Source organism: Sciurus vulgaris (genome assembly GCF_902686455.1).
Source record: "Sciurus vulgaris genome assembly, chromosome: 5".
Classification (NCBI taxonomy): domain Eukaryota; kingdom Metazoa; phylum Chordata; class Mammalia; order Rodentia; family Sciuridae; genus Sciurus; species Sciurus vulgaris.
In genome coordinates, this window is record NC_136465.1 from 75,984,117 (window position 1) to 75,997,624 (window position 13,508).

General features: G+C 32.8%; 1 protein-coding gene across 1 annotated transcript; it reads right to left on the bottom strand.

Annotated features, from left to right (window-relative positions):
* Nucleotides 1-218: 218 nt before the first annotated feature.
* On the bottom strand, nucleotides 219-10,634 carry CLEC6A (C-type lectin domain containing 6A). The gene is made up of 6 exons (XM_079143184.1): nucleotides 10,497-10,634; nucleotides 10,022-10,111; nucleotides 8,458-8,559; nucleotides 3,663-3,814; nucleotides 2,943-3,058; nucleotides 219-1,947 (listed from the first exon to the last, which is right to left on the bottom strand). The coding sequence occupies exons 1-6, from the start codon at nucleotides 10,525-10,527 to the stop codon at nucleotides 1,803-1,805; spliced, it is 636 nt and encodes a 211-aa protein (XP_078999310.1). The 5' UTR covers nucleotides 10,528-10,634; the 3' UTR covers nucleotides 219-1,802.
* Nucleotides 10,635-13,508: the final 2,874 nt, after the last annotated feature.

Below are 13,508 nucleotides of genomic sequence, written 5' to 3' on the forward strand. Positions count from 1 at the left end.
CATACTGCTTTCCATAATGGTTGCACCAATTTGCAGTAAATGGGATGGATTCAAATTAAAAACTTCTTCTCAGCAAAAGGAGCAATAACGTGAAGAGAGCCTAAAGATTGAGAGAAAATCTTTTCCACATGCACCTCAGATGAAGCATTAATCTCGAGGATATATAAAGAACTCAAAAAACTTAACACCAAAAATAAAAATAATAATAATAACCCAATCAATAAGTGGGCTAAGAAACTGAACAGATACTTCACAGAAGATATACAATTGATCAGGAAATAAATGAAAAAAATTGCTCAACATCTCTAGCATTTAAAGAAATGCAAATAAAAAATACTGTAAGATTTCATCTCACTCCAATCAGAACGGCAGTTATCAAGAATACAAGCATATGTCATATTCTTTAAATGAAATTAAATATGAAATTTTCAAAATAATAACCAACAAACCTAGACTATTAAAAAAAACTCCTAGACTGAAAAGAAAATATCCATGCAATTACCACCATGTAAAAGGAAAAATAATGAGATTATCAAATTTTATAACCTGTTGGATTTAGCCATAATGATAACCAAAGTAAAGGTATAGTCTCTAATGTTTTGCTAATAACTAAAAAAAGGTCTAAAAAACTATGGGATTCTTTTATAGCTATTTATTTTAAGAAGCTAGAAAAATAAGATAAAAATACAAAAGAAAAATTAATAGAAGAAGGAAAGATGGTGGGATAGAGGAAGAGTATATTTTGAGCAGCCTGTGATTCAATTCAGGAGTACGGCTTCTCAGTGAAGTGGGGGAGGGAGGGGCTTAGCTGAAATTCAATATTGGACAGTGAGACAATCTTAGAGACACAGAAACTCAGGTGCATTGAACATAGCACAAGAAAGAGTACTTTGAAGCCAGACTGGTTGCACCAGCAGCACCAGTTTATCTCAGAGGAAAGAAGTGATATAGGCAGGAAGAGAGAAAAACACAATGAATCAATTTGGCACAAAAGAACCTGTGGAACAGAGAGATAGTCTGATTTTAACTAAACCAAAGGCTGCATGGTAAGCTGTTGTTTGAAAAGTAATTCTTGGAGAGCGAAAGCAAAGGACCATCTTGAAACAGCCACATTGTGGTTTTCCGCTGCAGAGCCAAGGAGATCAAAGCAGACTGCTGTGTTTTTCTCACCTAACCAATGGAGTATAGCTGAAGTTATGGCATGTAACTGCTAAGGCTAGATGATTAACGACATTGTTGCTTTCATTTGTTTTGGGTCACTTGCCTTAGAGAAAGGTGGCTGCTGTATGTGAGAACATGCAAATAGCTTGAGAGAGATTTCCATGTGCTGAGGAGCTGAGGCCTCCTAATGGCCAAGCCAAGTTACCAGCCAAGTGAGTGAGCAATCTAAAGTAGATTCCTCAGCTCTTGTCAGGCCTTCAGAGGACTACGATTCTAATCACAATCTTCATTACAGGAATTTCTCTATGGCATTTTGAGGAATAGAGGTATAATTTTCAAATAATGCTGTCTTATAAATTTTCTAGCAGACAAAATAGTACAACCTCTGGAACAAGGAATGTATGTGGAAATAGGTATAATGAAAGGGGAAAAAAGAATAATTAGTAGATGAAAAAACAGAACAAAGGGAGGAAAGACTTATTCGATCATTGGTGGAAACTGAGAAACTAGAAGAAGATCGATTAAAGGGAAAAAGCCATCTGAATATGTCCATGAATCTCTGTGACACAAGAATTACATGTGCATTACAAGTAATTATCATTTCATGATGGGTCTGAAGGTGTCAATGAATACATTTCTACTCATAAGTAAATCTTTTTCATCTCACATATTGAATTTCTTTTAGTATCACAGAAAACATCATTCCAGCCCCATCCTCCAGATTTCCAGAAAACTATTGAAGCACACTGCTCTGCAGAAAAATTGGGCTCATTTTGGTGCCAGAATCTAAGGAGAAACAAAGGATAGATAGAATTTCTTCAATGAATGCACAGTGACTGATCAGAAAGTATGTAAGTTTGATGTTGAACAGAACTGGGTTGAGAGTGAGAGGACATTCTAACAATTACTACCTTTTCTCATACCACCCTTCCCCCAAAACTCAAGTAGGGAAGCACATTTCACATGTTTCTCTAACATTCTCCATGACGTGGTGTATACTTGGACCTCAACATACAATCTAATGTTTACTTACCAGCACGTCATAGAAGCTGCCTCTTTATATTTGTTTATAAAGAGGACTTTATATGCCTCTTCCTAAGCTTCCCTGTTCTCAAAGAGTTGTCTTAAATGAACATCAGGTACCTGAGTCTAAACATAAAGAAGTTTCCCTGACTCCGAGGAATACACTACGGAGCAGGGCTTGGTCAATATTTTTGTAATTAAAAGACTTGGTTTTACTGCTAATTTATCTTGATCTTAATCTTCTCAGGATTGGATTCCTCATCTATGAAAACAAATCACAATAAAAGTGTCTAACACACAAGATTGTGTGAGACTAAAATAAGGTAGTGCACAATTAAATTCCTTTTTAAATACTACAAAAGTACTATTATATAATTATTAAAATTACACATAGCTCTAACCCAGATGTTTTAAATATTACTTATTAGAGATTAGTTTAAGTGGCTACTTATGTTTAGAGGTAGAAAATAATATAATGACTAAAAGCACCGTCTTTGGATAGACATGGGATTGAAACAGAGTTTCTCATCATATTCAATAGTATTAAGCAAGCTTTTCAATTTTTCCTCTATAAAGAGAGTTTAAAACAGAGAAGTTTTCATAAAATTTAAGTGTGTTTACTTGTAAGAACTTAATGATTATTAGATTCTATTATAATCATAAAAATTATTAATATTAATAATCACTGCTAACAAAATTCCCTAGATTTTTATATGTATACAAAGTCCTAAGGTTCATTAATCTAGGTCTGCACTCACCTGACATTTTTCTCAAAAGGTGTATGATCAATCCACTGCCAATTATTATTACCTTGTGGATCAGAGAGCCCCAGAAAATAAGAAAAAGACTCATTCAGCTGCTGGACAATGAAATTCTGCATGAAAAAAATAGGAGGAATTAGCAGAGTTTAGAATTTCCTTACTAAACAGAATAACTGTTCTTAATAACTTTAAAGTATACTAAGAAAAATCAAGATGCAAGAAACAGTTACATGATGACATGCTAACCAAAAAAAGGAAATCAAAACAAAAAAGAAAATATAAGCTATCTATCTATCTATATATAGTATAAATAGATATATATTATATATATAATTTTACCTTAAGAAGGAAAAAAATGTTGTCACAAGCAACAACATGGATGAAACTTTCAGACATCATGCTAAATGAAATAAGTCAGTCACAAAAAGAGAAATGTGGTATGATTCCAATTACACCAGGAATCTAAAGTAGTCAAACTACAGAAGCAAAAGATGGAAGAGTGATTGCCAGGGACTTTGTAGATTGAAAAATGGGTCGTTGTTCAGTGGGTACAGAGTTTCAGTTTTGCAAGATGAAAAATTCTAGAGATCAGATGCAGTACAATGTGAACATAATAAACATTACTAAACTATGCATTTGAAATGGCTAAGAGTAAATTTTGCTCTATATTTACCTACAATTCAAAAATGCTTGATAAAAATAAAGATGAAAAAGTACCTGCTCTGCTTCTGTATTGATCACCACCAGATGTGCCCCCATTTCAACACATTTCTGTTCACATGTACTCCAAACATGGAATTCAGTAGAAATGAAGTAGCAGCTTGAACCAAATGACTTCCAAGTACTTGGGCAACATCCCCAGACTTTTTCTGTGTTGCATGAAAGAGAAGTGTGATTGCAATATGAGACAAATAAGATGAAAGAGATATGCTCTATACACATGATACTTCCAGGATCTGTGGTTGTTTTTTAGAGTTGTTTTCTTAATTCAGGTATTTACTTTTTTCTGAATTATATAATTTGGGGCCATAGAATTGATGTTAAGTAAACATTATTAAATATTAAGTCCTAAATATTTACTAAGTTAGCCTACAAAATTCCTCTGGATTTTTTTTTCAAAAATTGACTACTAAGTTGTTGCTTTATATTTTTTTATAGTCCTGTTGTTCCATATCCCTTGTACATTAAAAGTACAAATTGTCTTGGAGTTTGAAGTGACTAACACAGATGAATCTGGAAATCCAGTTCTACTCAATGATTTTGAGCAAGCCACCAGGCTTTAGGTTTTCAAAATGGAAATTGTAATTATTAGAATTTCACCTCATTATATTTCTAGCTCTACCATTTATTTCATATATCTTTAAGCTAGTTACACTACCTCCTCCCCCTCCCTCACTCCCCCTTTTTTATTTTTTCCCTTTTTGACATTGGGTATCCAACCTGGGACCTCAAACATGCCTAGGCAAGGTCTCTACTACTGAGCAACTCCAACAGCCCAACATAACCTCCTTGAGTCTTATTTCATCTGAAAAATAGAAATAATAAAAATCACAGCTTTATGGGGGATTTAATTACATGAAAAGCACTATAAAGGATGCTTAACTCAGATTACTCAATAAATGTTACTTATTGCTAATTTTTACACAGTATTAAGCAATTTAAAGAGTTTTAATGATCAGTTCTCTCCCTTTTCCTCTTAGAAGTACCAGCTTGCCACTTTCCTAGGATTGAAGAAATCTATAGCTAGCCATATATAAATTCACTGCCATATTTTTGTTATACATATACTCAGCATGATTTATACTATACGTATAATTTAAGCATAATATATATGTATGTTTAAATAGTGAGTTCTTTTGAATTTTGAATTTTTACCAAGGTATTATAATACAGGGCTGGAAACGTGACTCAGTAGAGCACCAGCAAAGCATGTCAAGACACTGCTTGTCTTGTTCAATGCTATGCACGGCAGAAAAGAAAACATAATATATGCAGTCTTCTCAAGATTTTTTTTATTCCACATTATGATTCATTCATATTATTTTACATAGACTTATTTTAATCATTTTTGTTGTTACAGATTGTGATGAAAATCTATAGACTTATTATTCCTTCTATGATGCTATAAAATGAATAAAACAGACCACATCTTTATCAGTTTATTATTGTCAACTTTTAGAATATTAATTATCCATCCCATTCACTAATAATTACTGTTTTTATAATGTTCCTCAAAGTGTGTATTAACAAATTATTTGAAATTTAAAGATTTAATTGTCTGTTTCGATGGTGAGTTTTGACTTTGTCAATTAAGTTATATATTGAAAACATTTTTTGTATGTCAAATATACCGACTCTCAAGCTCCAAAGTTGATCAAAAAAAAAAGAAGTTGTGAGGCTAAGAGTGTCGCTCAGAGGCAGCGTTGCCTAGAATTTTGAAGTCCTGGGTGTAATCTCCAACTGCAACAACAACATAAACATCTATTTATAAAATTCATAAAATAAATATTTAAATTGATAAAAAGATTAAAACTATATATATTTCTATATATAATATTGATTTTAAATCTTTTGTATGTATGCCAACAAGTAGGATAACGGTGCCACATGGTGGTTTCATTGCTCATTTTATGAGGAATCTTCATTCTGCTTTCCAAAGTGGTTGTACCAATTTGCAGTCCCACCAACAATATATGAGAGTACCTTTTTCCCCACATTCTCTCCAACATTTATTGTTGTTTGTATTCATGATAACTGCCATTCTGACTGTAATTTTAATTTTTGTTTCTTTAATTGCTAAAGATATTGAACATTTTTCATATATTTGTTAACTATTATATTTTTAAATATGTATTTATATATTTATACATTTATAAATATATGTTTATATATAAATGTATATTTATTTAGTCATAAATATATAAATATAAAATTTATAAAATAAATTTATAAAATATTTTTAGGTTGAAGGCTGTTATCAAAAAGTATTTGTCAAAAAGCCATATAGGCATTAATAATATTTTATTTTCCCAATCTATTCTGAGACTAATGGGCTGATCAAAGTGCATTTTAAGTATAAAAATAACAGATTTAATTAATTACTCAATAAGAATAATTAAATTTTTTCTGATATATTCCCCAAAAACTGAGAAAGCAAATGACTGAGAAATAATGAAACTTTTGCAAGTTGTTCTATTTTTTTAATTTATTTTAAACACTAAAGAATAATTTATCAAATTTTCAGTTAACAGACCATTACAATTAATTTTTAATACTTCACTATATGATTTTAGGCAGGTAACTAAAAGAATTTTAAAAATTGGTTGACCTTCTATCAAAGCTCTTTTCATTCCTATCTACTTATTTCAGTGACCAAGATTTATCTGATCGTGTCATTAAATTGAAAATCTGAAACAGAATTAATGTGGAAACCAATCTCATTCTAGCAATAATATCATTCAATCATTAGTACATCAGACTGCATTTTTAAAGGTCCCATTCATCTTATTAAGAGATGGACTTTCCATTGAGTCTTACTTTATTGGTTAATAATTTTGAACATTTATACTAAATTTGTGATGTGATGTGTTCAGATAATAACTCTAACAATAAATCAATCATTTCTAAAAGAAATTTTATAACTCTTTAAACCTAATGGTTCACAGAAAATAAAAATATTTAAAATATCCTTACATATATATTTTGGTAGATGGGAAAGGTAAATAGGAATTCAAGGGTAAAAGAATGAAATAGATTGGAGTGCACTTCAGTAGTAGAGCACTTGTCTAGCATGCACAAGACTGTAGTTCAATCCCCAGTGCAACTAATAATAAATATTTAATTTTTAATAGATGATAGATAACACTTTGTTAATTTTTTTTAGACATTAGCAGGTATATTTTAAAAGAAATATGAGCTTTTTAATGTCACAGTTCTATGTGTCACATTCTATTTTAATGTCACTATTCTATATGTCACATTCTATTCTACAATGTTCTAGAAATTAAAAGGATTTGCTTCTCAAATGGGATGAAAAGTTTAGATGTCAAATTAAATACTAGAGGATGGTACATATTTTTTCAAAGTCCTTTTTAGGGATTGACAAGCTAAGCAATTCAAAGACCCTGATAGAGGCAGAGTGCAGGCCTATTTATTGAAGATGCTCCAATTCTACAGATAAATCTGAATATCTCAGCTCTCTGAGACTAAGTGGGAAACAAATTGGAGAAGATATGATGTAGTTTTTGATTATTTTTTTAACTTTGGTCAAAATGAAAATTTTGTTTGGACTTTTCTTTTTCATTGTAATAATTTGAAAGGACAATGTTAAAATTTTAGAATTTTTATTTGCTTATGTGGTATTATATTAAATAATTTTATCATATAAGTTTATCTATAACTGGAATTAGTTGTATTGAACAATATAATTGTCCAAAATTTGAAGTCGAATTGTTTAGGGAATAAATTTATAGATGAATGAGGAGTTCATTTAATTTATATTTATCTCTGTTCCATATCAGAGTCTTCTGAAGGCAAAGTCAAGATTGTCTATTTCTGCTTTTCAGAGAAATGTTCTTTAAAATTCTCTTTGTTATTGCAGGAGTGCCTCCAAAAGGTGGGAAGAAGACTGTCCTTCCAGAATTATCTTTTCCTCACCAAGAGTCAGCTCCACAGTTGTTTGACCAAAGAAATCCAATGTGCTAAGAAAACCATAAGTCAGGGAAAGCAAAGAAACCATACTTTGGATTCCCACGCAACATATTCTTGCCAAATACCAAAAACAAGAAAATTACAACATCTCATAGAAATGCAAAGAAAGTTATGCCTTCTCTTGATCTTTCAAAGGTTTCGCCATAGCAATAGGGTATTCATTACTCCTTGAATAACAAGAATCTGACACCTGCATAGATTTCTTTACTTGGAAGCATTAGGACCATAGACTTTCGCTTTGCCTCTCTTTGGTATTTTGCACTATAGTATAAAGCAGACAATGATCCTGAATGCAATCTGCCAATATCTGGTGGTACTAGGAGTTTAGTGTGATGATCTAAGCCTGAAACAATGTGACCAGTAATAAAGCTAGTGATAAGAATGAAGAAGGACATTATTAATTGGGAAACTTACATATCAAAAATAGGAATTTATTTCAATAAAGGGTGAAGATATTGTGGAAATTGTGAGAATTATTTCCGGAGCTGACTTCAGCAAACGTTTGTGGATGTTGACAGCATTTATCAAGATCAAGAATCTGAATATATTTGGAGATACGTAACTAAAACCTGATATGAGCATACAAGTTTAGAGAAAACTTGAAGATATCAAAGCAGAAACCATTCCTCCCTCTCTCTCTCTCTCTCTCTCTCTCTCTCTCTCTCTCTCTCTCTCACACACACACACACACACACACACACACACACACACACACACACACACATGAATACATCAATCTTGAGCTCAACCCAGAGTTCTCTCTGAGAAAGGAAAAATATAGGTAAGTATTGTAAATCTTTACCTGTCACCCTTGTCCCTTCACTGAAGCAGGTTAGATTTGAATGATATGTGTGTAGTTCAGACAGTCTTTTGTTGGATTTGTCACTTGCAAAATGGTAAGTCACTGTGAAGGAAGGAAAAGGATGAGAATCCACCCATTCTTTTGCTGTTGAGCCTTATGCCTCCTATCTGCACCAAGTCAGCTTACCTCCCACCCCACCACCCTCCTGCCCTATGCAAGCCCGTGAAGACCAGCCTGAATTATGCTTGCTTATATTCATTTATCTTCCTTGTTTGTTTGTCTGCCAATTTATTTTTGTCTTTTCCCCCATTATAATTTAAACTCTACATTCTAGGGCAGAGACTCTGTTTTCAGCATCACTTACTTGCAAACAAGTGATAGAGAAATGACTGTCAAAAAACCATCCATAGATATTTATTGACTCCCTTTATTTTAATAACCTTGAAGAAGTCGAATAGATTATATGAATATTTTCTAAATACTTCTGATTGCATATAGCTATAGATAAATGTGGCATAAATAACAACCAAAGGGATACTTTAAACATTCAGAAATCTTCTAAATATCTAAATGTCTCAAATAAAAACTACCTTTCTTGTTCATGGGTATGCTTGTTAAACTACATTAAACAAAACCTATTATCTCTCAGGTCCTGATTTGACTATTCAATATTATTTCTCTTCTTTCACATTTGCCTACTAGTAAAGCTCAATACTTTCACACCTTTCTACCTTTCACGGCCCAAGTTTGGCATCCTGAATCTCTTTTTCTTGACTAATAAAATAACTACTATTAACCCTCTTCTCTCTTGCACTTCACCAGGAGAATTAAATAGACTCTAACTTTGGTGATAATGATTTGTGTTTTACTAAATACTGATAGATTTATTTACTACTCAAAAGGAACTGCAGATATAGCGAGACTCTCTGACATAGCAAGTACCTTTCACTCCCTCCTAGACTATTCAAGAACTATTCGTATTCACTATCAGTGAAGAGAAAATCAAATTATACTTTGGACAGAAAAAGACATCTCTGAGTTTTCTCACACAATGAACTTGAGATATGTATTAAGAGGCAAATGTAACAGGGAAAGAATATTTTATTCCTTACATTGTTATTATCTCATCTGAATTATTTTTTCTCTCATATTGGAAGAGACACCCACATAAATCAAAGACCCCCATCTAAACTATCACTATTATAAAAGCAATCAGAGTTTCCCTCCCAGTACAAGGATTACAAGGATTTTGTCACTACAGAACACATGATCACTGGGGGACCCAATATTGAAAGACGGTTCCTTGGCGATAACTACAAATAACACCCATGCAACTGGGAGTCACTCAGCAAATGTTAACAAAGCCAGATAAAGTAAATCTAGAAGACTCGATTGTTGAAAGATAGAGAAAGAGCAGGAAAGGGAGGAAGAGAAATCAAGATAAGCATGGCATTCTCAGAGTTGACCTATTTGTAAGGTAAAATAGAATGGATTCCAGGGAATCTTTATAGAATCTGAAAGAGGAAAGAACCAAGAAAAAATGGCACCTCAGTGCCAAACTTACCCACACAGCTCACAATGAAACAAACACTGAGGACTATGATGGAAATCACAGCAATGGGCCAGAGCTTCAGGAACCAGCAAACTTTCTTCTCTATGAGATCAACAAGATAAGAATAAATAGCATGGTAGTAGCTCTGAAACACAAAACAATCTGGACAAAATTCATCAGGCAACAGTAAATTCCATTTCCATACACTTGATTCTTTAATGTTAGATTCTTCTATTGATCACCTTTCTTGAACTATTACTTTTGTCTCCCATGTCTCATATTTCTATATGCATGTTTGATTTCTTATTCTTATAAGTGCTTCTGGCTCAGAGACATTATTCTTTCCTTCAAATTCCTAATCCTGCTGTCTTGGCCCATCTCTACTGCTTCAATCTGTCCATTTTCTACCTCTTCTCCCCAAATGGCTCATATCATTTCATAATACACTTCTATCTTCCTCTCTGGAATGGAGAAAAGGAATACTCACCTCCACCTTGAGGTTGCCTTTCTTGCACCATTATGTGAGTCTCTGTGTGTTCAGAATTTTCTAGATCCTTTTATATTTCTCTCCCTGAAGATGTTACCCAGAGACCTGACTTCATTCAAAGAGGCCAGGTGCAGAGAATAACAGCTTCACACTCTGATATGACTCATAGATTTCCAATCCTTTATAGACGAAGAGCTAAAGTTTCCAGTGATTTAAAGACGTGGGGAAAATGAAAGAGGAAATTGAGAAACATATTCAAAATTGTTCCTGAAAATCTTAACAGGAATATTCACACTATTTAACAGTTCCTAACATGAAGTTTCTCTCTGATTCCTATTCATTTAGGCATTTAAAACAAAAAAAGTATGTGCCCTAAAAAGAAATTTATTTGTACACCTTAATTAAATTGCTACCTAACAAAACTTTATATTGGGTACTTCTTTTATGTAAGGCTTAATCTCACATGTCCTAAAAAGTAAGCAAAAAGTCTGATTGAATCAATATGGCTTAAAGGTTAATAAAGTAAACAACAGAAAGACCCATGAACATTGTTCAAAAATGTGATTCAGGTTCCACAGCCCTTTTCAAGACCCAAACTACCACCAGCTGCTTTTCCCAGGATGATGATTGGTGTATATATTGCATCTTCTTCTGACTCTGTAGCAATTAAGAAAAAACAGCAAAATGCATTTGGATTTTTAGAAGTCAAAAAAAATACAATTTGAAGAAAAATACATTGCAGCAGTGAATAGTATAAGAAGTGAATGAGAGAAAATGTACCTGAAAATAGTCAACCGCCACCTCAGATTCTCAGCGAAAACCAGTACTGTGGGGACTATGATGCCTTCTTTGGAACCTGAGAAAGTGATGCAGTGTATGCCTTTTTAGATTTGATGGCACCACCTGGTTCAAAGGAAGCAGAAGTCCAGGCAAAGTAGCAAGCATGAACTTAATCATTTTGCCTCAGACATCTTGAAAAATGAGTCTCTGTTGCTTGTATCAAATAAAAAAATTATCTTGGTTTCAAAGGAAATACGTTTAATGTTGAAAGAAATAAATTAGTTGGTGTTCTTGCATGCAAACAATCGAAGTAAATACATAAGTGAACTCATTGGTGAGGAAAATGGAAGATGAACATTAAATTTAAATAGATATCATGGAATAGTATTATAATCTGCCAAGGCATTTAAGTACTTCAGTGCTTTTATAAGGAAAACACCCTTGTTTTCAAAACATTTTTATTGCAGCTTCAGGGTAACTGCAGCTCAACATCAAAGAATTTAAAAAGAAGAGAGAATCTGTCTCTTGTTCCCAAATGTCTCATTAATTTTTGTGAATGAGCATATTTTTAATGTGATATTACGATGATTAAAAGTACTTGCAGGTAATGTTTGTGATATGTTAAACATTATAATTTCCTGTGGCAATTATAATGTTCCCATTCTTTTGTAGAAGAAACTTCTATGTAATAAGCCACAAGTTTTCCAAGCTTCTAAATGCAGTTTTATTTTATATATGGGATAGGAATAGATGACTTCCCACAAAAAAAAAAAAAGAAAAGAATAAATGCATTCAGTTGACGAGTTCCTTGTTTAACTCACTGTTATGGAAATGTTTCTAAGTTACTTGCATGTGAAATATTTATGTGCATGTCATAAATGTGGGATTGCAAGTAAATTTAAAATGCCATCCTTTTACAGAGTTCAGTCACTTAACTATTAGAAAATATGTTGGTAATCATACCCAGAATTTGATTGTTTGGAAGTTTTTTATTTTTATTTTTTTTAATTTTTCACAGGCTGCATTTTGATTCATTGTACACAAATGGGGTACATCATTTTGTTTCTATGATTGTACATGATGTAGATTCATACCATTCATATAATCATATGTGTACATAGGGTAATGATGTCTGTCTCATTCCACCATTTTTCATACCCCACCTCCCTCTCATTTCCTTCTACATAATCTAAAGTTCCTCCATTATTCTGTCACTCCCTACCCCCCAACCCCCATTATATATCATCCTCCACTTATCAGGGAAAAAATTCAACCTTTGGATTTTTGGGATTGGCCTATTTCACTTAGCATGATATTCTCCAGTTTCATCCATTTATTATTATTCTTTATGGCTGAGCAATATTTCATTGTGTATATAAACCACAGTTTATCCATTCATCTGTTGAAGGGCATCTAGGTTGGTTTCACAATCTAGCTATTGGAATTGAGCTGCTGTAAACATTGATGTGGCTGCGTTACTGTAGTATGCTAATTTTAAGTCCTTCGGGTATAAACTGAAGAGTGGGATAACTGGGTCAAAAGTGGGTCCATTCCAAGTTTTCTGAAATTTCTCTATACTGGTTCCAGAGTGACTACACCAATTTGCAACTCCACCAGCAATGTAAAAGTGTGCCGTTTTCCCCACATCCACGTAAACATCTATTATTGTTTGTGTTCTTAATAATAGCCATTCTAATTGGAGTAAGATGAAATCTTAGAGTTGCTTTAATTTGCATTTCTCTAATTACTAGAGATGTTGAACACTTTTTTCATATATTTATTAATTGCCTGTATATCTTCTTCTGTAAAATGTCTGTCCAGTTCCTTGGCCCGTTCTTTGATTGGGTTCTTTGTATTTTTGATGTAAACTTTTGTAAGTTCTTTATAAATTTTGAAGTTAGTGCTCTATTTGTAGTGCATGTGGAAAAGATTTTCTCCCACTCTGTAGGCTCTCTTTTCACATTATTGATTGTATCCTTTGTTGATAAAAAGTTTTGTAGTTTGAGTCCATCCCATTCATTGATTCTTGCTTTGATTTCTTGAAATTTTAGTGGTTTTTCTCCTTTCAATAAAACTTGTGATCATGAATGTCACTATCTCTTGAGATGAACTGTATGCATCAATTTCAGCATACAGTGTGTGAATACATTAATCTAAGCAAAGAGAATTTTTTCCTATGCATATATAAAAAAGCACAAATATCAAAATCAAATATATAGGGCAACTTTTACC

Bases quoted from the DNA above. Each gene is read 5' to 3' on its own strand.
- CLEC6A (XM_079143184.1), bottom strand. From the start codon at position 10,527: ATGGTGCAAGAAAGGCAACCTCAAGGTGGAG. The intron at 10,112-10,496 runs GTGAGTATTCCT...TTGATCTCATAG, and splicing joins AAGGCAACCTCAAGGTGGAG to AGAAGAAAGTTTGCTGGTTC. The intron at 1,948-2,942 runs GTGAGTGCAGAC...GTTTCTCCTTAG, and splicing joins CCTTTTGAGAAAAATGTCAG to ATTCTGGCACCAAAATGAGC.